The sequence below is a fragment of the Crinia signifera genome, chromosome 3, assembly GCF_055691185.1.
Source record: "Crinia signifera chromosome 3, ASM5569118v1, whole genome shotgun sequence".
NCBI classification, from domain to species: Eukaryota; Metazoa; Chordata; class Amphibia; order Anura; family Myobatrachidae; genus Crinia; species Crinia signifera.
In genome coordinates this window covers 315,006,818-315,031,988 of record NC_139219.1, presented here as the reverse complement: position 1 = coordinate 315,031,988, position 25,171 = coordinate 315,006,818, and the positions used below count along the sequence as shown (strand labels likewise).

Here is a 25,171-nt window from a genome sequence, read left to right as displayed (position 1 = left end):
TATTCATGTGCTGTAAGCACATGAATATATATTTAATTTAAAAATTATTATTTTTTTTTTTTTTACACAGACCAGCCAGCAGAGCCGAGCCGCTCATTAGATATTCATATATTCACTTCACCCGATCATTACATATTCATGATCGGTTGTAGTGAATATACCCGGTCCCCTGCTGGCACCCCCGGGGGGCAGCCTGTGCTGCCTGGCACCCGGGGAGCCCACCTCCCCCCCACAAACGTTCTGCGGCAGGCAGGGAGACTTCCATCTCCCTGCCTGCCACCGTCCTCAGGCTCCCTGCGGCGTCCGCCGCAGGATCTCAAATTCGCCGATCAGGGGCAGCGAGCCCCTGACTCGTTGAATACCGGAGCCGGCGAGGCTCCGGAACGAAGCGAGCAGTGGCGAATGTGCAGCAAATTCTAAACAGGATTCGCTGCACGTCGCCGGTATTCACATTGAATACCGCCCAGTGAATGAACTTGCGCCTGTGCGTGTAGGTCTGAATGGGCCCAATTCTTCTGGTGTCCTGATGTACAAAAGAAATTATCTATTTTCTTCCTTACAGTACTGTGATATCTTGTTCTCAGCCTCCAGGAAAATCCAATACAAAGCTGTCTGGTAAAGAGCATCTACATACTGGGATTTATAAGTGGGCAGATAACAATATCTTTCCCCAATGCATCATCTTGTAAATCTTGGCTTGCTGTCCTCGAGTGCACAGGAGAGAGGCATGAGGGTATATTCAATGCTTTCTGCGAGCTGTGACAGCGAGCAGTGCTGTCACAGCTCACAGGATCAGTATTCAACTGACCCCCTGCATATGCCTAGGTTTTTGGAGCGAGGGGGAAACGGCGTATGTGGCCGCTAAAACAGCAGGGCTCACGGCTAAATGCAATGGGTTCCCTGCAGTAACCGCGAGCCTCGCCGTTTGGCTCCGTCCTGTGACAGCGAGGATTCCCCCGGAATGTTAAATAGGGTGAGCAGCAGGCGCGGGGGTTAAGCAGCAAGGATCACTTGTTTTTGGCGATCCCCACCGTTTAACCCCCTCGCCGGCCGCATTGAATACACCCCATTGGGGAGAGCTATCAAATTTTGGAGTGAGATAAATTGGAGATGATGCTAGTCTTTAAAATGACAGACTGATAGTTTGGTACGTGATCTCTCTCCGTTTTATCGCTCTCCAAGATTGGATAAATCCCCTACATAATTTGGCCGTGTAGACTGCATTTGTCTTTCTCACCTTAGATTCTCTTCAATCCTCTTATTATCCACCTCCTTCATAAACTCCACAATAAATTTTTCATCAAGGTCTTTTGCAACTTCCTCCATCCACTCCGGGTCATCATTAGTGGTAATACCGAAATGTCCGACCAAGAGACCGATGGTTAATATCACACAAGCCCCCAGGACGGCTCCCGTTACCTTCCACCAGGTCATGGTCCCTCACGCAGTGACAGTGTAGCACAGCCGGCCCCTTGCAGCCTGTTCTGGCTTTATAGGCGCACTATGAACCAAAATCATGTGTACAGATTGCCGGAGAGATAACAGTCCCTGCTGCCCCGGCTGGAGGAGACAGTTGGGTTAAAAATTATTAAAATGATTGGTTTACCTCTCTACAGTCGGCCTTTGCACATTGACATTGCATCATTATAAAGTTGTGAACCAATGACATTATGGCTATATTTTTTATTATGTGGATCCATAAAATGTTTAATTACTTAAAGCATTGCATGGATTCCACTGACCCTCTGAGGGTGTATAACACTGTGATTTATTTAAAGGAATGTGGAAGGAAAGGAAGCCCGAAGGTGGGCATGGATGACAAGATGTAGAACAATGGGTGATGGGGGGGGGGACGACTCGCACATGCGTACTGAGGTCCATATGATTACGTGGTCATTTCAATAATTGGTACTGCTGCATTTTCACAGATTCTGGCCCTTATTCAGATCTGATTGCAGTACCAATTTGTTCTCAAAATGGGCAAAACCATGTGCACTGCAGGTGGGGCAGATGGGTGGCGTGTGTTGAAACTGAAATCTAAATTGCAGTGTAAAAATAATGCAGCCTGTATTTACCCTGCACAGAAACAAATAACTCACACAAATCTAACTCTCTCTGTACATGTTACATCTGCCCCACCTGCACTGCATATGGTTTTGCCCATTTTGAAAACAAATTTGTACTGCGATCAGATCTGAATAAGGGCCTCTGTCTGTAATTTCTCTATTGCATCCTAGAAAATGATAGACAGAGTCTGAATTTGTTGCTAGGGGCAACATCACCTCTAACTTGATACACCGCTATATGGCCTGAAAACGGCTTATACAACAGGATTTTCTTACAGTACTTGCATATGTTATGTATTAAAACAGGTTATAAAAAAGAGCATAAAACCAGTTTATGATGATTATAAAAAAAAAAAACAAGATAAGACATTGCTTACCTACAGAATGGAAGTAACTTACCAGAGGAGCGGTAACTAGTGGTAACTCATAGGTCAGACAACATGAATATTATAGAGGTGATCACAATGTTCCATTGCAGAACAGCACGCAGGCCCAGTTACACTCCTAATGTTATTCCGGTACTGATCTGTCTGATTTCAGTTGTGTCTCCTGCACCCAGTGGCGTAACATAAAATTTTGCTCCCCCCGTTAAAAGACAAGCCCCCCCCCCCCCCCCCCGGGGAGCTGGCAGGGGAGTCTGTGCGGCGCGGGGGTACCTGTGGTCAGGGACTCGGGAGAGCCTGGAGGTCCCTGCGGCGCTGATTATGAGTTGCCGGGGTCCCTGCAGCGAAGTGGAAATACTGCGCTACCGCCGTGCGGCGGCGCAGGAAGCACTTCTGACTCTGAAAACACTGGGCGCATGCTGATTGGCTGAATCTCAGCCAATCAGTGTGCGGCCGCGGCCAGTGTTTTCAAAGTTAGAAGTGCTTCCCGCGCCGCTGCACGGCGGTAGCGCAGTATTTCCACTTCGCTGCAGGAACCCCGGCAACTCATAATCAGCGCCGCAGGGACCTCCAGGCTCTCCCGAGTCCCTGACCACAGGTACCCCCGCGCCGCACGGACCCCCCTGCCAGCTCACCTCTGCACCCACAAGCAGTGGGGAGCTGGCGAAGAAACAACAGCGCCCGCAGACCCCCGGGGCCACCCCACCACCGCGGGGGCTGCGGCCCTTTAGTTACGCCACTGCCTGCACCACGTATAGGGCTTGTGCCAGCGCAGGTATAGTGATGACACATGCTCTCAAACGTTGCAGGCTGCGGGAGTGATGTAGTCATATACAGGTGGCTGACACATAGGCCCTTATTCTGATCTGTGCGGCCAGATCAGAATATGCGGCCAGGACCGTGCAGGCGAATCCCCGCCTTCCATACGGATCGCCACCTCCGTCCGTACGTGGATATGTGGCGGTCCGCATGAAAGTGGACGGGGAAACGCCTCCTCCATCTTGGGAGCAGCCCCTGCATTCGATGGTCGCCGAACCAGCGCCCGCCACCCTAGACCACACGGACACTTGTCCGTATGAAATCATGTATGGGGGCGGGCAGCTGACATCCGGCGATGTCAGATGCCCGCCCTCTACACATGCGTCACGGCTTCATTACCATGCATACGCCCTGCGTTTGCATGGGAACGCCCATGAAACGCGGGGCGTATGCATAGGGTAATGAGGCTAAGTAGCCCTTCACGCCCCTCTCCGCCCCCTGTGCGGCGTCTAAAGAATAGGTACGGCGAAACCGCCTGCACATGCGCAGAGTGACCTCTGCACATGCGCAGTCGGAAACCATCGGCGGTCCGACCGCATGCGGAAAAATCCGCACCGATCAGAATAAGGGCCATAATGCAGGCCGATGTCCGCAAGGGCTTCTAGACAACGGATGGAATAAACTTTATGCACTGCTCAGGATCAGGGCTTGTGTCAGAATATACATGCAGAGTACAGGGAGTGGGTCAAAGGTCGACCACTATTGGACGACATGGTTTAGGTCGACAATGACAAAAGGTCGACACAAGCAAAAAGTCAAGACAAAAATGTTCGACAGAGGAAAAGGTCAACGTGAGGTTTTACATTTTTGGGGCGTGTCTATGTCGAAATCTGCCGACATAGACAAGGTATAAGTGTACTACGACCTCTCGCATAGATGGCCGCGCTCGGCACACTTTTGTAAACTATCCCTATGCCTACTTCAATCGTGGTGTAAGAACTAGTCGGTTAAAAAAAAAATCATGAGAAACGAGTCACCTTTTCACACCGCACTATGACCTGGCAACAACCAGAATTTTTTTTAATTTTCACTGCTCTCATTATGTGCCGCATTCATTTCTGAGTGGGTCTGTCAATATCTAGGATAACATAAGGAATTCAATAGTATGCTGGTAATGCAGGAACATTCACACCTGTGACCCAAGTGATCAGGCTGCGTACAGCCTTCCATATAGGAGCCAGTTTACGGCAGGGCGCCCTCCATTCCCTCCATTCCCCAGTCCCTCCAGCATAAGTCTGATGAGGCTAAAAATATTCTCTTCAGGCGCGTTGGTACCATATACCGTCGTAATTTAATTGTGTTTTCTCTATGTCCATGCCGAAATTTGGGGGCGTGGCCTTTCGGAAAGGGGTTGTTTTGCCACTGTGCCCCCGTTTTGTTGTTGTGGGGGCATGGTAAAGGGATCTGTGAGCTTCTAGCCATGCCCCCAACCCCTCTGCATGCGTGACATTGGTCCCCACGAAATCACTGCGGGGCCCAATGAACCTGAATCACCCCCATTGAGCGAAGGGGGCGTAATTAGCACATAACAAGCTATTGCCTCATACAGTTTGCAGTGTGTGTAATGTGATTATAGGCATGTTGGGGGCATTGTAGAGAGGGAAATGTATATCAATAATAATTCTCCTTTTGCTCAACTGATAACGATTTGTATGAACTTTACTGTATAACTGTAGGTCACAGAGGGCAGGTGATCTAAATGCCTTTTTCTGAGGTTTATTATGTTCTTTTGATGATAATTCTGTCCACACAGATAAATAGGAAGCTTTAATTACTCAGGTGATCCTGTGTCATTCCAATTAAAAGGTTTCTGTTATTCTGAAGCCATAAAGCAATTAGCTGTGCAGAGTAGGTGCTCCAATGAAGAGGAGATTACTAAACCAGGCCACTGTCTAAAGGTGTGCCCATACACTAGTAAGATTTATCTTCAGATCTGGCTGGTTGGAACAAAAACATGGTTATGGATGAGTGACAGTTTGTCAGTTTTCCAGCATTTCCAAGCAAATGGTCAACTGTCATTTGCTCTCATCTATAACCATGTTTTTGTTCCAACCAGCCAGATCTGCAGATAAATCTGCGTGTGTATGGCCACCTTAAGGCACGGGTGTCAAACACAAGGCCCGCGGGCCAAATCCGGCCCGCCAGACCTCGTCATGCGGCCCGCACAGCCGCCGCCACCCACCCCCGCCTGGCGCCGATTACATTACTGCGGGAAGCCATCACAGTGTGAGTATCACATCACATTCAGTGACACTCACATGACGACTCGAGACTGAGAGACATACCTAACAACGTGAGGAAGCCGGGTGACACAGTCACTCCGCCGCGGCGCTCGCTGGGAGGAGGAGGGAGGCAGGACAGTGGACACAGACTTGTTAGTGTCACTGTGTGACGTGCCCGACTCCTCCCCGGCTCCTCCTGCGGGCAGCGGCTACGGCGCTGCCATGTGTGACACACGCCCGCCTGACAGCAGTGCCAGTGACACCGTGACGTGCATGCTGCTGCGGCTGCCTGTCGGACTTGGACGCCGGCCCGGCGGTGAGCTGCCTCCTGCCTGTGGTGCTACGCTGCGCAGCAGTGGCATCAGTTGGTTCAGTATATTTACTGTAAGTTCGGCAGTGGGGTGGGCACAGTTGTGTTGTCTCTTGTAGTCCAGTCCAGAGTCCGTGGCCGGGCAGGCAGAGAGCCAGGCCAGCAGCACACAGCCGCAGCCTGAGCCCACAAATCTGCAGTGCGGCTGCCTGTGTCCAGGGTCATTATCATTATCTGTCCCACTGTCACCACCAGTCCAGAACTCTAGCGAGAGTCCTGCGAACCCAGAGGCCCAGGTCACCTGCTGGGCGATCTGACGTCACGTCACTGTGCCCTGTCCCAGGTCCCCAGCCAATCTCCCTGCTAGTTATTACTTACATTATTACAAAAAACAGTAATAATTGAATGCAGTGACAATAATTTATGATAATAAAGAGTGGACACATAGGGTGAGATTTAATGGGATGAGAGATTCAGAAAATGAGAGATTTGGTGAGAAATCTCCAGTTTTTTTAAAGCGCCAATCATTTACACTTCAAATTCGAACTGGTTTAGCAGTGTAAATGATTGCCGCTTTAAAAAAAACTGGAGATTTCTTACCAAATCTCTCACTTTCTGAATCTCTCATCCTATTAAATCTCACCCAATGTCCTACAGATACAACCGGCCCTTTGAGGGTGACCAAACTGCTGATGCGGCCCCCGATGAATTTGAGTTTGACACCCCTGGTCTAAGGGACATACACACAGGGCGATTTCAGACCCATTTCTAAGCGATCGCTTAGAAACGGAGCACGGATCGATCCGTGTGTATGCCCCCCAGCAACACCTACCACTCGTTGCTATCGTCTGACTAGATTATGACTGCATGCAGTCATCATCCATTTTCTCCTTATTGAGAACACGGGCTGGAACCAATCACAGCAGGGGCAAGCACTTTGCAGTCTACCCACCTGGCGTAACTTTACATAGACCAGATCAAAGACAAAACCATATGTTATCTGCTTTTGACTTAAAAAAATATTATTTTTGCAACACTTAAGAGTTTCCCAAATCATAGAGAAATATTTCAAGCCTAGGATAGGAGGGATTTGTAAATCAATAGGACTAATGGTTTCAGAGAAATTATTATTATTATTATTATTGTCGGCACATGTCGGCTCAAAAAAAGGAGTGAAAAAAACCCATGTCGACCTTTTGACTGTTGACCTTCTCCGTGTCGACTTTATGATTATGTCGACCTAATGACCCAGTCGACCTAGCCCATGTCGACCTTCAGTTGACCGCACTGATGCCCCAACTGCTGGTCCTATGGAGGCAACACTTGTTTATTTAAAAGAATCCTACTTATAGGGCCTGATTCAGACCTGTTCGCTAAGCAGCATATATTCGCTGCCAAGCGAATAGGTAAATGCCACCCAGCCGAATGCCCGTGCCCCCACTGCCGAGCAAATACCCGCACTAGCATGTGAGCATGCAGGTGCAAGGAGGATAAATCATTCGATGGTCACTCACCATCGATTGATTTCTCTGGCCTTCACTCTGAAAACTGAGCCTATACGTACTTTTCAGATGCCCGCTCTCCGGCGTATTGGGTGAAAAGTACACCTGCTGCCCACCTCGGGGATGCATGGGATGCCTTCGTTCGCAGCGGTACACCCAGCGTTTTGTCAGCACGCCCAGATCCCCTGTGCCCGCCCCATGCCCGCCCCCTTCCAGCCCACCATGGAGCCAAGGCCCCGACAAGTGTTAAACCTGCTGAAGGCATTTGCTCCTGGGTTTGCACATATATTCGGCCGGGGGACCGAATTCGGCCTGGTGTGAATTGCCACCAAAGATTGATGAGCCATGAATGATTTAGCTTAAATTATGTTTTGCATTAATCCTGAGTGTAAATTATCATTGGCTGAACCTGCCCGCCAGTTGGTGAGCGATATGCCGCCCAGTCTGGTGGATCGGACTGGCATATCGTCTACATCGCTCATTGTGTTCTGGCAATATGCACACTATAGCAGTCACATGCCACAGCATCAGGTTTGAGGTGCTGCACACCAAACCTGAGGATATCACTAGAAATTCCGTTCACGCTACCAAAGGACGGAACAGTGATCGTTCTGATCTTCATTAAGATCGCTCCAGAGTATACAGGCAATCCAGGCTGAAGGGGATTCGCTTCGATGTTGTAACGAATCACTGTGTCACACCAGTGTGTGCCAAGCTTTAGAGTACAAGTGATGGCCATATATAACTACACAGAGGGCGCTATATGAGGGGGTACCCTAAAGAATCTTGTTCTAGAGGGCAGAGTATGTGTAATATGGGTTTCCGCTGCTAGATGAATGTTTTGGGGGAAGGTGGCGCATGACTCCGGCGATTTTGTCATGGCATTTTGTGATGGCAGATTTACAGGAACAACGCACTGCTGCAAAGTTTTGTTTCCTTTCCAAAGTTTTGCGCAGATACAGTTGTTATGCTACAATCAGCTGAAGTTGAATGAAGTTGCCAAGAGTAAAACACATGTTTACGGGTGGTTCTCCCATTTCAAACAAGGTGACGTCAATTAAACCTCATCCTTCAACTGCCTAACTGCTAAAATATGTGACAAAAATTAATCAAGCCATCGCAGTCAGACCATTGTGTGCTCAGAATGTGGACCCCAGGGTCAAACAGTCAACCAAAGGTCTTATTTAAAGTTTTGAAAAGGTTGTGTCATGATTTTAGGAAAAACAGTCTATTTGTGGCAAACAGGTGACTGGTTCTTCCGCCCTGACCAGGCACCTGCCCACACACCCAATCACGTCCCCGTGCAAATTTCTTTTATTTCCTCAGATGAATAAGAGAACTTCAAGGAAAACATTTCGCTAATGTTGAAGAGGTAAAACAAAAAAAATTCTAAAATACTAAAAGACATCAACGACGATGAGCTTAAAAAATGTTTTGAGCAATGATAAAAACTTTTGGGCAAATGTGTTGAGTGGAATTGGAGAGTAATTTGAAGGTGACTGAAGTTTCAAAATGAACACCTTTCCTCCCCCAGATTCTTTTGGGTAACCCCTTGTTACAATATATCCCATCTCTGGTATAGGAAATACAAAAGTACTTCTGCATTTCCAAAGGAAATGTCTATGACAACACAGCATGACGTACCTGCCACAGATATTAGGAAGGAAGCTCTGTTATAAGAGTGATGAAGTAGAGAGAGATCAATTACCAACCAATTAGCTTCTGTCATTTTGCAATCACAGCCTGTAACATGACAGGAACTTGTTGGTTGGTACTTTAGCTCTCTTCACATTACCACTCTCCAAGACAGCTGCAAATCTATTCCCAAGCTGTTCACCATCGAATCATTTGTCCACTGTGTGCACTGTGCGTAGCCCAAGACTTACTCTGTGGCTGCAATAGAATCAGGCTGATCAGGGCCGAAGCTGGTCACATGACTTTCCCTCAAAGGCCTGGGCACGCCTGCATTCTACCTGGCACTCCCAAATGCCATCTTTCTGTCAATCACCTTGCACACGGCTAGCAATGAAAAAAGTCTTAAATCAGGATTTATTTGCAGGATGGACATTCCCGCGTCCCACCCATGGCTGGCAGTGTCCCACGGCGGGAGGGGGGGGAGGGCAGTTCGGAGTCACCCCTGTCAGTTGCTGGCCAGCGCTAAATAGATGCAGCTATTCCTGCAGCCAGAGGGGCTGGGGGCATGGCTAGGGGTGCCGGATGGGATCCCGACAGTCATTTACCCGACGTCGGGATCCCGACTGTTAAAACACCGACAGAAGGGTTCCCGACGGCCACCGGCTATTCTCCCTCGTGGGGGTCCACGGCCCCCATAGAGGGAGAATAGAACAGGTGGCGTGCGTAGCGAGCCACCGTGCCTGCAAGGGGCTTTGTTGCGCTCGCCATGCTGTCTGAGTCTGGCCAGTCGGGATCCCGCGACATCGGAACCCTATACTACACCCATGGCTAGAGGCTTGCAGTGCCTCTGGGCCATGCCCCACAGCATCAAAACGGGGCAGGACATGGGACAATGCGATTATAGGCCACGCCCCTCTCCCGGCAAGCCATGTCCCCAATTCTGGGCGCGCGCCTTTGTCCCTCCTCGACATATCTACAAGTTTGGAGGTATGAGATTGTTTACATTATAATTATTATTATTATTATTAATTGATATGGCATTACTGAGGGGTTCTGCAGTGCATACGCTCCAACTGTACCTTGTTGGCAGGTACAGTAATGTTTTTTTATGGCCTGTACCTTTTTTGGGGTCTCCAATTGTCCATTGGTGGTATAGGAAATAGGGCGTGGCCTCATCCCCTTTACCGTGTTCATGCCCCCATTCCGAATTTGTTCCGACTTTTGCACCTCAGATGTTGGAGGGTATGGCAGCACCTAACGAAGGACATAAACAAATGAGCAAATTAAGAAAACAGCGACTTAAGGGGCATAAACATAGGGCCCGATTCACACAGTTTTGCAAGTTTGACCCCGTTCCAAAGTTTTGGGGACTGCGCATGCTCTATTATGCAATGTTCACACGGAGGCGGGGGGCGTTAAGAGGGCTCGCTAAGCAGCGAATTTTCGCTGCGTAGCAAGCCTTAGTGAATCAGGGCCATGGTGCGAAATGAATTACCGATATAGACTAAATAATCCATATCGGTAGAAAACATAGTACATATCGCACTGTATGTATACAACTTGCGATGCCGATGCGTGCACCCATGGCCGCATGCAGGTACATTGTATGCGGTCATTTTGCATATGATGTATCAAATGCGATCCCATTCACCCCCTTGGGATAAGATATATACTTGGTACAACAATGACAATCTCCGAATACAATATGATGCACACGGAACCACGCTTGGGATCAGATTCATAAGTAAAACACATACGATTTGACTTTTCATTCGATTTATCGGACTGATGGGTTGAAATTTAAATCGAGTGAAAAAGGCCAAAATCGCACCAGTGTATTGTGACCTTTAGTAGAACTATTAGTGTATAATACAAACAAAAAAAAGAGGATTTGCACATCGATCCTCGATGGCTGGATAGTTAGCTGGTCATGTAGGTTCATACCATCGATGGATCCGGCAAAGTAAAGTTATCTATCGATGGTGAATACACCGACCGATGTCCAACTCTTGAGAAGGCGGTTCTATTACACGTGACCAGACTGAGTGCTCAGGCTGCCGATGACGTCGCGCCTCGAGTCACGTGGGAGCCAATCTCTGCGCTCCGGACGTAAGACGGCTGGTAACACCTGCCAATCAGAGGGCGGGTTTGTGACAGACCGGCTCCGCCCCTGGCAGGTACACGGGTCGGTTGAGTCTATTTTATATTGGGCTAAAGGACCTTGTCCCTCCAGGCACTATGATTTAGCCCACTCAATACAAATAGGCTATATCCTAGTGGGCTAAAGGACAGGTCCTTCTATTCACACTGATTTAGCCTACTCAACAAAACTAGGCTATTTCTTAGTGGGATAAAGGACCTGGTCCCTCTATCCACTTTTATTTAGCCCATTCATTAAAGTTAGGCTATTTCCTAGTGGGATAAAGGACCGGTCCCTCTATCCACTTTGATTTAGCCTATTCAATAAAATGAGGCTATTTCCCAGTGGTCTAAAAGACTCACTTCAAGAACCAGGTCCTTTAGGCCACTTGATTATAGCCCATTTTATATAAGTAGGCTAAATCCAAGTGGGCAAAGGGACCTGATATTTTACGAGCATCTGGTGGAAAGGACCAGGTCCTTTAGGCCACTTGATTATAGCCCATTTTATATAAGTAAGCTAAATCCACGTGGGCAAAAGGACCTGATATTTTATGAGCATCTGGTGTAAAGGACCAGGTCCTTTAGGCCACTTGATTATAGCCCATTTTATATAAGTAGGCTAAATCCAAGTGGGCAAAGGGACCTGATATTTTACGAGCATCTGGTGGAAAGGACCAGGTCCTTTAGGCCACTTGATTATAGCCCATTTTATATAAGTAGGCTAAATCCAAGTGGGCAAAGGGACCTGATATTTTACGAGCATCTGGTGGAAAGGACCAGGTCCTTTAGGCCACTTGATTATAGCCCATTTTATATAAGTAAGCTAAATCCAAGTGGGCAAAGGGACCTGATATTTTACGAGCATCTGGTGGAAAGGACCAGGTCCTTTAGGCCACTTGATTATAGCCCATTTTATATAAGTAGGCTAAATACAAGTGGGCAAAAGGACCTGATATTTTATGAGCATCTGGTGTAAAGGACCAGGTCCTGTAGGCCACTTGATTATAGCCCATTGTATATAAGTAGGCTAAATCCAAGTGGGCAAAGGGACCTGATATTTTACGAGCATCTGGTGGAAAGGACCAGGTCCTTTAGGCCACTTGATTATAGCCCATTTTATATAAGTAAGCTAAGTCCAAGTGGGCAAAGGGACCTGATATTTTACGAGCATCTGGTGGAAAGGACCAGGTCCTGTAGGCCACTTGATTATAGCCCATTTTATATAAGTAGGCTAAATACAAGTGGGCAAAGGGACCTGATATTTTACGAGCATCTGGTGTAAAGGACCAGGTCCTTCAGCCCACTTGATCATAGCCCATTTTATATAAGCAGGCTAAATCCAAGTGGGCAAAAGGACATCACATTTTACAAGACACTTGCGTAAAGAACCAGGTCCTTTAGACCACAAGTTTGTAGCCCATTTAGACATAGCTAGGCTAAATCCTAGTGGGCAAAGGGAGGGTGTGTTGTGTGTCCAGGCACACCATAAATGTCTGACACCCCCCACACAAACCGTGTTTTCTTTTCTAAGGTGAATACATCAGACTTGCAGAAGAGAAGTGCGGGGTGAAGCCATCAGCCACACTCCTCTAGGTGGAGAGCTTATGGGCATAGTTGGATCTCTTGGGCCAGTGGTGTCAGGGGGTGGGAGGAAGGTTAGTTACCGCCAGGTGCCACTGCCAGCAGTGAACCGGTTATGTGACTAGCTTGGTTAGCACAGATGAGAAGCGTATCAGCTGTACTCATGGGGAACCAGTGGGACACTGAATAGCGGGCAATTGGGATGCACTGACTGAAGCACCACAGGGAATTGAACAAGCTGTCGGTGCTACTGAAACAGGTGAGGTTGCATACAAGTGGTGGGGGCAAGGGATGGAACATGAAGAGAGGGAGTGAAATAAAGACAGGATAGTACAAAAAATAGGAGGAGAGGAGATACGGAAAGGAAAACTGGCAGAAAGGACACATATATTGGCACATTTAGGTAGAAGGGGCACAGACAAAGGCTCTGAGAAGCAGAAGAGGAACAGATAGTCATAACAGGGCACATTCAAGACCCCCATAACCTATGTGATTTGGGCCAGATTTCACTCGAATCTTGCGAATCAGGCCAAGAAATCATGTGAAATCGGCCCAAATTGCACGTGAATGACATCTGATCCGATGCGTGGTCCCGTGCGTTCAGATCAGAGCTGGAGAGCATACGTGGTGCACATAAGATAAATGTTACGTGCAGCCATCAGGGGCACATCGAGGGTGCTTCTCAGCACCCGCGATGTATCACATCCAATGTAGGGGGAGGGGGGCACTAAGAGCCAGGCGGATGAAATAAAAAAAAACTCTGCCTGCAGCTTCCAGGGATTTATTACATCCAGTGCCATATAGTATGTGAGCTCTCCCGAGGAGCTGCCAGGGTAATCAGGTCAGACTTGGATTTTAGAGGCACAAGGAGGCAGAATGGGGGACGGATACAAAAAGAACTATGGGACACAAATTGTGTAACGGATTGGTTTAGGTGGCACAATAAATTACTTAAAAGTTGTAAATGGGTCACTTCACAGATATATATATTTCTAAATAAGAATGGTATAAATCCAAGTGTGCCTATACCCAGAGGTTTGAATCAGACATCTGTCAGTTGTGGGATGGCACCTTCAGGGATGGTGCAAGGCACCAGAGTGGCCCAGGAGGGGGTGATGCAGCCGCCACGTCGCTCCACAGGGGGGTGTTATGCAATCGCGTGGGGGTGTGCGTCTTGCAGCTGCCGCATTGCTCCATGGGAGGGAAGGGGCTGGCGATGCATCGCTCCACGGGGGAAAGGGGCTGGCAGGTGATGCGGCGAGGGCAGCTGTGTTAATCCATGGGGGGTAGCAGGGGGCGGGGGAGTTGCACTGTTTACCTTGATCCAGGGGGGGTCCAGTGCCTAAGTGCCACACTCCAGTTGGCGGTGCCCCAGACAAATGCCTAAAGTTGCCTAGTGGTGGCGCCTGGCCTGGGCACTTTGTGGGGTTACGTGATCTTTTCAACCCTCCTTTAACTGTTATTTCAAATGATGTATAAAATAAGTCCATACAATAATTTTTATTAGTCTTTTTTTTTTTTTACAAAAAGTAGAATGCAATGAAGATTTTCAGTGCACAATTGATGGTTAAAGATGGAGTAAGTGGTTTTTCAGGGAGAGAGGCTGCACCAGGTAGAGAGGGGGAAGAGAGAGCCTGTCAGAGAGGGAGAGAGCGGCGAGCAGGGGGCGAGAAAAAGAGGATGGACAGAAGGGGCGAGAGGGTGACGGAGTGTTGGAGAGAGAGAGCATAGGCTAGAGAAAAAGGAAGTGTTAGAGAGCGAGAAAGATCAAGAAGATGGGGGGGGGAGAGGGGTGGTGATTTGAAGAGGGCGATGGGATGTGGTAATGTAACGAGGGACAAGGTGAAATGGATTGAGGTGACAATCTGTCACCATCTGCCTGGCTCCGCTGCTCCCCATCTCCCTAACCGCTCCTGCATGTCCCCCTGCCCGCCATTGCCAGCTCATGTCAGGGTCAGAAGAGCTCGTCCCCGGGGACCCTAATTTTCTTTTTAAAATGAGTTGCCAGGCCACAATTTAGGGTCAAATACATGCTATAGCAGGTAGGATGTGCAGGTTTTGAGGGACATGCCTTTGATTGTGAGAGCAGGAAGGGGTGGTGGGAAGGAGGCAGAGACGGATTTAGGCTAAATGGGGCCCTAGGCAAGAAACCGGTTTGGGGGATTAACCAAACAATCCATAGCTCTATATTTCCATTCCTGATTCATGCTCCCCTCGTTAGTTTATTATTATTATTATTAATGACCCTTAAACAATATGTCACACACAAAGTAATGCCCCTTACACATTATGCCAAACACCGTAACGCCCCTTACACAACCAGTGATCGTGCTAGGTGCAAAAATGCGTGGGTCCCAGATACCCCTCACTTTATAAAGTTGGGGCCCCACTCCACTGTTTACAGGTTCCATTACATAGTCTGCTTTTGATCTGTCCCCTTTACAGTCACTACAATGCCTCTTTAGGTAGGGCAGAAGCAAGACCTGCCTTCGCCTCCCCCCCCCCCCCCCCCCCCCCAATCTCTTTACTCTTTTCACCTTTCCCTTTTCTATCTCTAATGTCTGGCAGTGACCACATTTGAAATGTCTGCTAAGAGGGGAGCAGGAGCGTTGCTATAGGGCAGAAGTATCAACCAATGTTAAGTGCATATCTGCATTTAATGCTGGTTAACTGGGGGGATTACGGTTTTTTATATGTATTAACAGCACACCTAACATGCTCTAGGGACAGTGTGCTGAGGAACGCTCGGCGGGGCTTTCCTCTGTAATCCCCCCCAGCAATTACCGGCCGGGCCGATGTATTAACAGCCGCCTCTTCAGCTTAGGGCTAGCGTTGTCCTTTCCCCACTGTGGGGACAGCACTAGCCCTGCTGCTGGCTCTGGGCTGCTCTAGAGATCTTGCGATAATAACAAGATCGGTACTCTTTACCTAGCACGGCGCCCATCGCGGGTACATTTATGTGTGCCCGCGACCGACGCGATGCTCACGATTTCCCATTGAAACCCATGTTAAACATGGAAATCGCGTCGGTCGCGTCCGGCCATAAATGTGCACACGATGGCCGCGACGCGATGCCCACGATTTGCCATAGGAATTAATGTTAAAAGACCCGATGGACACGATTTTAATGTTAAATGGCTCAATGGACCCGATTTTAGCATAGGAAACAATGTTAAATGGGCCTTAGAGCCCAAATACTTACCCTGAACTCAGAAATGGCCCCCCCAATTTTTTACGCCACCCCACGATCAACGTGAACCCGAAGCGTGGCGAGCGCAGCGAGCCCGCGAGGGGCGGCGGTACGCGTCCTCCGACCTTTTCATACCCCCACTATCCACGTCGGCGTGGAGTTGAGAATAGAATAGTGTGGCGAGCGTAGCGCGCCACCGAGCCCGAAGCGTGGCGAGCCCCGCGGATACCTTCACAGCTAGACGCGTCCCCTCGCGGGCTTCACAGGTGTCCGTGGCGACGCGGACACCTGTGAAGCCCGCGAGGGGACGCGTTTACCTGTGAAGGTATCCGCGTCCCCTCGTTTACCTGTGAAGGTATCCGGGCCATCGTGTGCACATTTATAGCCGGCCGCGACCGACACAATGTCCATGTTTAACATGGGTTTCAATGGGAAATCGTGAGCATTGCGTCGCGTGCGGGCATGTTTAGCCCGCATACGACGCGACCGACACGATTTTTTACCCCACGATCAAGATCGTGGGCGCCGTGCTAGGTAAAGAGTACCACAAGATCTTGTGCATGCCCAGAGAGCCGACCAGGGGAGAGTTTTTTTCTTTTACAATGCACATGCGCAGTGCTGCCGGGCCGCCAATAAGGAGAGCTGAGGAGACAGGAAATAACATCTCTCTTTATCGGCAGCCCCCTGTATCATACATCAGGGTGATAAGAGTGCCCACTTCTCTTCGTTATGCAGAAGTGAGACCGGTTATTTTAAACTTTTATAGCCCCCATTAATAATTCTGCCCCTAAGTAGAGGAACATTTGTGGGTATTATCCCCCCCACATGACCAGCCCCGAGCTCGGAGTGGTCCTTATTCAAGGTGAGGGTGGTCCCCCATATTTTGGGGATCAGCACCAGGCTCTTGAGCTGGGCCTGGTTTCCAAAATACAGGGGACAAAATGAATATGGGTCCCCCGTATTTTCGGGACCAGCACCAGGCTCCACTAGCAGGGGGTGTAATGCCGTAGCCAGGGGACACTCTTGATGGGGTCCGATGGCCAAAACATTACCCACCCTAACTAATCAACCCAGGCCCCCTCTCCAGGGCACCCCAGGCCTGGGCTGAAGTCCGAGGCTATCCCCTGCACCCCTGAGCAGTGGGTGCAGGGTCAATAGTTTGTTTAAACCGTAAAAATAGGAATTTAATACCTACCGGTAATTCCTTTTCACAAAGTCCTTATGGGATACTGGGATCGTCTTAAGACCTTGGGTATTAGAGGGTATCCGCAAAGTCTTAAGACGATTCCCAGTATCCCACAAGCCTGCCTCACATGCTGGTACTTGGGAAAACCACAGGTACCAGCATGTGGGGTATTAATGGCCCGCCGGTACCCATTGGCGTAACTAGATACATGTGGGCCCCATAGCAAAAGTTTGTAAGGGCCCCTATTTATCATCTAATGCTGAAAAATTTATACAGCACATGATACTGCCCATAGCAGCTGCACCCCCTGCACCAATGGTAGTTACGCCTTGCCAGTACCTATAGTCCCCCTGTAAAAGGAAATATAAAAAAAAAAAAACACAGGTTTTTAAATAATTTAATAAAAACAGAAAAGGAGTTTTTTTTTCATATTTTATTAAACTGCATCTGGTGTTCACTCTGCTCCTCCTCCGCCATCAGACTGGCTGCCCCGTCTTCAACTGGCTAATATAGCCAGCTCCAGGGGGTGGGGCAATGACAAGCCGAATTTTATTTCTGCCGGGCCGCTGGATGAGGGGGACCAAGACCGCCGCTGAGACAAGGCCACCACAAGGGTCAGTTTATTTAGGGTGAGGGGTTCGGAAGTGCCACGAGAGGGGGAGGGTCCAGGTGCTGCGAGTGGGGCGGGTCCGGGTGCTGCATCTGGGCATCTAAGGGTGAGGAGGGGAGCTGGGCATCTTGGAAGAGGTGCACAGGGCATCTTAGAGGTAGAGGGGTGCTTCTAGCGATTAGCGCTAGCGGACAGGGGATCCCTGTTGCGTATGAGAAGTCAGCACGGGGTCCCTGCGGCAGATGGGAACTAGTAGTTCCCATCCGCCGCAGGAACCCCGCTGCTGATCTCACATAAGCTGCAGGGACCCCCTGCCTGCTGGTGGGTGGCATGCAGCGGGGTCTGGCAGCACAGGGTCGGGTAGCGCTGGAGGGCAGGGGGTCCCTGCAGCATATGTGAAGTCAGCGGCGGGGTCCCTGCGGCAGATGGGAACTAGTAATTCCAATCCTCTGCAGGACACCACCGATAATTTCACAACGCCGCAGGGACCCCTGCCCACCAGCGCTACCCGACCTAACCCTGCGCTGCCAGAGACCGCTGCATGCCACCCACCAGCCGTCTGAAACATGCTGCAGAGTCCAGACAGGAAATTTCCACTGGTCAGAGCTTCCCTGCTGCAGGCAGACAGTGAGAGCTGGGTGGCCAGGTACCTGAGGCATTATAGGGACGAGGTGGCTGTGTGACCGGCCGGGCTGACACCTTCAGCGATCAGTTTAAATTTACAGGCAGGGCTGTTATTCATTGGGTTCCGCGGGGCTGCGCATCCATATCGCTGTGTGGGTTACACACACAGGGATATTGAGCCACTTTCTGAGCGGTTTAGTAAAGTTCAAAAAGTGTCTGAATATCACTACGTGTGTAGGGCCCATTAGTTCAGTTGGCAGAGGCAGCAGTGCCCCACTCACAGCCAGCAGTAGGAGAGGAATAAGAGGGAGAGGCAGCAGTGCCCCACTCACAGCCAGCAGTGGGAGAGGAATAAGAGGGAGAGGCAGCAGTGCCCCACTCACAGCCAGCAGTGAGAGAGGAATAAGAGGGAGAGGCAGCAGTGTTTTGTGAGTATCAGAGAGGGAGGAAAGCGAAAAAGCGGGAAGGAGAAAGACTAGGGGCAGAGAGAGAAATAAAGAGGAGATGAGCGATATTGCTGACAGAAAGAGAGGAGAGAGAGGCAGTAGGGGAGCGACAAGCGAGAGCACGGAAGAGAAGGGGGAAAAAAAGAGAAAAGGGGTTGAGGAGTCAGCAAAAAAAAGAGGGGAGGGTTGACAGAGGCAGGTGAGACAGAGGGGATAGAGGCAGTGTTGGGGAGGAGGAGAAGGAGGGAGAGGCAGAAGGGTGGTGAGGAAGAGCAGTTGTTTGTGTTTCGTGGGGTGCCCCCCCCCCCCGTACAAGCAGTAGTGTAGCAGATCTCCTCACCTGCAGTCTCCTCTGCCCAGGCACCGGTTCTCATGTGCCATCATCCTCACTGGTAGTGCAGGGTCTCTTGTGCAGCCACTGAAGGGAGGGGGCAGGTATTAATGGGGGTTGGGCGGTCGGTTGGCAGAGCAGCCATGCCCGATCGGCAATATTAATATAAAAACGCCTGGAGAATAAAAAGGGTGCAGGGATTGCCTGCGAGGGCCATGGGGCCCCCCAAGTGGCCGTGACCCATAGCAGTGTCATCCCCCTGTACCTCTGTAGTTACGCCACTGCTCAAAAGCGTTATGTGATGGGACCCAAAAACTGTGGAGTAGGACCCCAACTTAACAAAGAGTTGTCCCGGGGACACACACTTTATTTTTCACTGAGTGTGATTACTGTGACTAGGAGAGAGGGGGGTGACACTGCTGCCGAGTGGGAGACTGGAGGTGGGGTATAGTTAGGAGAATGGGAGGACACTGCAACTGGGTGTGAAGCCAGTGGGAAGGGGAATGAAACACTGTGGTCGGTTGTGAGAGGGTGCAGTCTCTCAGGGGGTCAGAAGAAAGAGTGAGTGGAGTGATGTCAAAGAGGGTGTTGGGGAAACACAGCAAAAAAGAAAGGAGCAAGAAAGGGCAAGGGGTGCGAGAAAGAGGGACAGGGCTTCTTGGAAAAAGAGGTGCGAGGGGTAGGGTGTCAGAGAAAGGGAGAAGAGTAAAAGAGGGATAGAGTTACAAGCAGGAGTAAGAACGTCAGGGAGGGAGAGAGAGAGAGAATTGGGAGCAAGAGTGAGCGTGTCAGGGAGAGAATGGGGGAGAGAAGGTGCCTGGGAAAGAAAACGAGAGTGTCAAAGAGAGAAAGGGGTTACAGATGAAGTAAGAGATGGTGTCAAGTAGAGAACGAAAGAGACAGTGCCAGGGAGAGAGAGGAAGCGTGGTGAAAGATGGGGAGGAGAGAGAAAGACTGTGGCAGAGTGAGGGTTGAGAAAGAGGGGGCAGAGAGCAGAGGAGAGAGAGAAAAAAAGTCAGCAGTAAGGAAGAGGGAAAAAGGAAAGACGGGGTGGGCGGGGAGAAAAAGAAGGGTGAAGAAGGCAAGAGGGGGCAAGACAAAATGGGGAGAGAAGGCAGATCCCATTCTCACCAGCATTGGTGGGTGGGGTTCCCTTTCACCAACGCTTTCCCCTGGGCTCTCCTGCTTTGCGGCTGGGCAGAACACTGTGCACAGCTGGCCCCTGGCTCTCCTGCTGTGCAATAGAACAGCGCATCCCGGGGACCCACCAATTCTGTAAAAGTGAGTCCCAGCACTCTTTGTGGGTGTGAAGGCTGCTGGCACCGGGTGTGAAATGGAAGGAGGAAGGCTGCTGGTGCTGGGTGTGAAATATGGGGAGGACGCTGTGTGTGCAGGCTGCTAGCACCAGGTGGGAGATGCATGGAGGGGGCGGGCAGGGTGCAGGCGCCGGGTGTTGGATGGAGGAGCTGTTGGGTGTCCAGGGAGAGTGAGAAGCGGATGGGGGTGTGCCGCCGGGTGAGAACGGGAGTGCCACACAGGGCAAGAACCAGGCGGTTTGGGAGAAGCTTGCCACTGGGTGAGGACCATGGGGTGAGAAACAGGAAGCAAGAAGTGGTGGGGGTGGCCCACCGGTTGAGAAGCTGGGGGGTGCCAGCCAGACAGGTGAGAAGTGGGGGTTGGTGGGAAGCAGGGAGTGCAAGGGGGGTAGTGTTCCCTCTAGAAATGAGGGCGGGCAGGGCGCCGCAGCGCAAGGGGGGCAGACCGGGCTCGTCGACGTCACAATTGTGGGCGGTCCCGGGCAGCGACATCGCGTGGGCCTGGGCCGCGACGTCGCAAAAAGGGGCGGGCCCGGCCGGCGCCGTCACTAAAGGAGGCGGGGCTGGCACCACCGAAGTTACCGTGCTGCCGGGGAGGCGCTGGGAATCGCTGTCTAAGGCGGCGCTTCGCTTCCCCGTGCACACAGCCAGGGCAGGCACCACGCTGTTTTAGCGGGGCGCTGCTAGCAGGGCAGGGCGCATTTTGCCCTGTAAAAATCGGGCAGGGCGCAGCACCCCGCTAAAACAGCCTAGCGGGAACACTAGGGGGTATGCCGCCGAGTAGGTAAGCAGGCAGGGGGTTTAAGATGCCCGCCGGGCGGGAGCGGGTGAAGCACGGGAGGGTGGTGGGGTGACCGCCAGACAGGTGAAAAGCAGGGGGGGGGGGGATGTGGGTGGTGAGAAGCAGGAGGTGCCACAGGGTAAGAACCCGTGCAGGTGAGAGGCAAGAGGGATGCCTGGGTAAGTACGGTAGAAGCAGAGGGGGGATGCCACTGGAGGGGAGATAAGCAGGGGGTTTGGGGTGCCTGGGTAAGAAGGGAGGGGTTGCCGTCATATGGGTGAGAATCGCGGGGGGTAGCCGTGGGCTAGGAGATCCTGTATGGCGAGAAGAGGGGAGTTGGTATGCCAGGAAAGAAGAAGGGAGGGGGTGCCCGTCGGGTCGGAAGAAGGGGGTGCGATAGGATAAGAATGGGGGGACGTGGGGGGTGCTGCCCGGGGAGAAGCTGGTGGGGTGCCAACCGGACAGGAGAGAGGAAAGGGGGGGGGGGAGCCCCTGGCTGAGAAGCAGGGAGGATGACAGGGTAAGGGGGGTGTCGCAGGGGGTGAGAAGCGCGTGGAGGGGGGTTAAAGCGTAGAGGTAGTCCCGCCAGGGGTGTTTTGATAAGTGCAGGGGGTGGCGGGGTGAGAAGGGCGGGGTGCCATCCGGGAGCGTTGAGAAGCGCGGGGGGTACCGTTGGGCAAGAAGCAGGAAGGGGCCATGCCAGGTAAGAAAGGGGGGGGGGGGGTGCCCGTCGGGCGGGAAGAAGGGGGTTCCACAGGGTAAAAAGGGGGTATGCTGCTGGGTTAAAAGCTGGTGGGGTGCTGACAGCCGGACAGTATGGCGGCCACGTTGGCGCCCCCGTGCGATACCCACCAGGTGGGTGAGAAGCAGGGAGGATGACCCGTTGGGGGGGGGGGGGGAAATGCCCACCGGGCGGGTGAGAATCAAGGAGGAGGGAGCACCTGGGTAAGTAAGGTAGAAGCAGTGAGGGGATGCCACTGGATGGGCGAGAAGCAGGGGGTTTGGGGTGCTTGGGTAAGTAGGTGGAGTGTGCTGCCAGGCAAGCGCGGGGGATGTTGCCGGATGGGTGAGAAGCGTGTGGGTGCCCGCTGGGCAGGAGGTGCCATCAGGCGAGAAGCGAGGAGGGGGCACGCCAGGTAAAGTGGGGGGTGGTGTGAGGGGGGCGTCGGGCGGGAAGAAGGGGGGTCGCCACAGGGTAAGAAGGGGGATGTGTGCTGCCAGGTGAGGTGTTGGTGGGGATGCTGTCAGATGGGAAAGAAGCAGAGGATTTGTGGGGTGCCTGGGTAAGTAAAGGGGGGGGGTGCCGCCACATGGGCGAGAAGCTGGTGGGGTGCCAACCAGAAAGGAGAGAGGTTAGGGGGGGGAGGGGCAAACCCTGGTCGAGTAAGAAGCAGGGAGGATGACCAGGTAAGTGTGTGGGGGGGGGGGGGGGGGGCACAGGGGGTGAGAAGCGCATGGGAGTAGCCTCATCAGGGGTGTTTTGAGAAGTGTGGGGGCATTTTGAGCAGTGGGTGTAGTATGCGCAAGGGGGGCAGTATGGGGGTATTTTGTGCAGGAGAGGGCAGTATGTGCTAGGGGGACAGTGTGGGGTATTATGAGCAGAGGGGACAGTGTGGGGTATCATGCGCAGGGGGGACAGTGTGGGGTCAGTATGCGCTGGGGGGGACAGTGTGGGGTCAGTATGCGCAGAGGGGACAGTGTGGGGTATTATGCGCAGGGGGGACAGTGTGGGTTATTATGCGCAGGGGGACAGTGTGGGGTCATTATGCGCAGAGGGGACAGTGTGGGGTATTATGCGCAGAGGGGACAGTGTGGGGGCAGTATGCGCAGAGGGGACAGTGTGGGGGCAGTATGCGCAGAGGGGACAGTGTGGGGGCAGTATGCGCAGAGGGGACAGTGTGGGGGCAGTATGCGCAGAGGGGACAGTGTGGGGTCAGTATGCGCAGAGGGGACAGTGTGGGGTCAGTATGCGCAGAGGGGACAGTGTGGGGTCAGTATGCGCAGAGGGGACAGTGTGGGGTCAGTATGCGCAGAGGGGACAGTGTGGGGTATTATGCGCAGAGGGGACAGTGTGGGGTATTATGCGCAGGGGGACAGTGTGGGGGCAGTATGCACAGAGGGGACAGTGTGGGGGCAGTATGCGCAGAGGGGACAGTGTGGGGTATTATGCGCAGAGGGGACAGTGTGGGGGCAGTATGCGCAGAGGGGACAGTGTGGGGGCAGTATGCGCAGAGGGGACAGTGTGGGGGCAGTATGCGCAGAGGGGACAGTGTGGGGGCAGTATGCGCAGAGGGGACAGTGTGGGGGCAGTATGCGCAGAGGGGACAGTGTGGGGGCAGTATGCGCAGAGGGGACAGTGTGGGGGCAGTATGCGCAGGGGGACAGTGTGGGGGCAGTATGCGCAGAGGGGACAGTGTGGGGTATTATGCGCAGAGGGGACAGTGTGGGGGCAGTATGCGCAGAGGGGACAGTGTGGGGGCAGTATGCGCAGAGGGGACAGTGTGGGGGCAGTATGCGCAGAGGGGACAGTGTGGGGGCAGTATGCGCAGAGGGGACAGTGTGGGGGCAGTATGCGCAGAGGGGACAGTGTGGGGGCAGTATGCGCAGAGGGGACAGTGTGGGGGCAGTATGCGCAGAGGGGACAGTGTGGGGTCAGTATGCGCAGAGGGGACAGTGTGGGGTCAGTATGCGCAGAGGGGACAGTGTGGGGGCAGTATGCGCAGAGGGGACAGTGTGGGGGCAGTATGCGCAGAGGGGACAGTGTGGGGTCAGTATGCGCAGAGGGGACAGTGTGGGGTCAGTATGCGCAGAGGGGGACAGTGTGGGGTCAGTATGCGCTGGGGGGGACAGTGTGGGGTCAGTATGCGCAGAGGGGACAGTGTGGGGTATTATGCGCAGGGGGGACAGTGTGGGTTATTATGCGCAGGGGGACTGTGTGGGGGCAGTATGCGCAGAGGGGACAGTGTGGGGGCAGTATGCGCAGAGGGGACAGTGTGGGGGCAGTATGCGCAGAGGGGACAGTGTGGGGGCAGTATGCGCAGAGGGGACAGTGTGGGGTCAGTATGCGCAGAGGGGACAGTGTGGGGTATTATGCGCAGAGGGGACAGTGTGGGGTATTATGCGCAGAGGGGACAGTGTGGGGTATTATGCGCAGAGGTGACAGTGTGGGGTATTATGCGCAGAGGTGACAGTGTGGGGTATTATGCGCAGAGGAGACAGTGTGGGGTATTATGCGCAGGGGGGACAGTGTGGGGTCAGTATGCGCTGGGGGGGACAGTGTGGGGGCAGTATGCGCAGAGGGGACAGTGTGGGGGCAGTATGCGCAGAGGGGACAGTGTGGGGTATGTATGCGCAGAGGGGACAGTGTGGGGTATTATGCGCAGAGGGGACAGTGTGGGGTATTATGAGCAGAGGGGCAGTGTGGGGTATTATGCGCAGGGGGGACAGTGTGGGGTCAGTATGCGCTGGGGGGGACAGTGTGGGGTCAGTATGCGCAGAGGGGACAGTGTGGGGTATTATGCGCAGGGGGGACAGTGTGGGTTATTATGCGCAGGGGGACTGTGTGGGGGCAGTATGCGCAGAGGGGACAGTGTGGGGGCAGTATGCGCAGAGGGGACAGTGTGGGGGCAGTATGCACAGAGGGGACAGTGTGGGGTCATTATGCACAGAGGGGACAGTGTGGGGTATTATGCGCAGAGGGGACAGTGTGGGGGCAGTATGCGCAGGGGGACAGTGTGGGGGCAGTATGCGCAGAGGGGACAGTGTGGGGGCAGTATGCGCAGAGGGGACAGTGTGGGGGCAGTATGCGCAGAGGGGACAGTGTGGGGGCAGTATGCGCAGAGGGGACAGTGTGGGGTCAGTATGCGCAGGGGGGACAGTATGCGCAGGGGGGACAGTGTGGGGTCAGTGGTGGTAAGAACGGGGGTCGTGGGGGATGCCCACTGGGCGGGTGAGAGTGGAGGGGGTGCCGCTGGGTGTATGTGTACCTGATACGTGGGATGTCTCACACCACTCTGCAGCACATGCT

At 52.3% G+C, this 25,171-nt stretch overlaps 1 protein-coding gene across 1 annotated transcript in view; it reads right to left on the bottom strand.

Annotated features, from left to right (window-relative positions):
- Positions 1 to 1,790, bottom strand: part of LOC146064803 (aminopeptidase NAALADL1-like) — a 35,300-nt gene extending 33,510 nt beyond the window's left edge. The window contains exon 1 of the mRNA XM_083178684.1: positions 1,238 to 1,790. Within this exon, the coding sequence (XP_083034810.1) occupies positions 1,238 to 1,434 (197 nt within the window). The 5' untranslated portion in view covers positions 1,435 to 1,790. The remainder of the gene's footprint in view (positions 1 to 1,237) is intronic.
- Between the last annotated feature and the right edge of the window lie 23,381 nt (positions 1,791 to 25,171).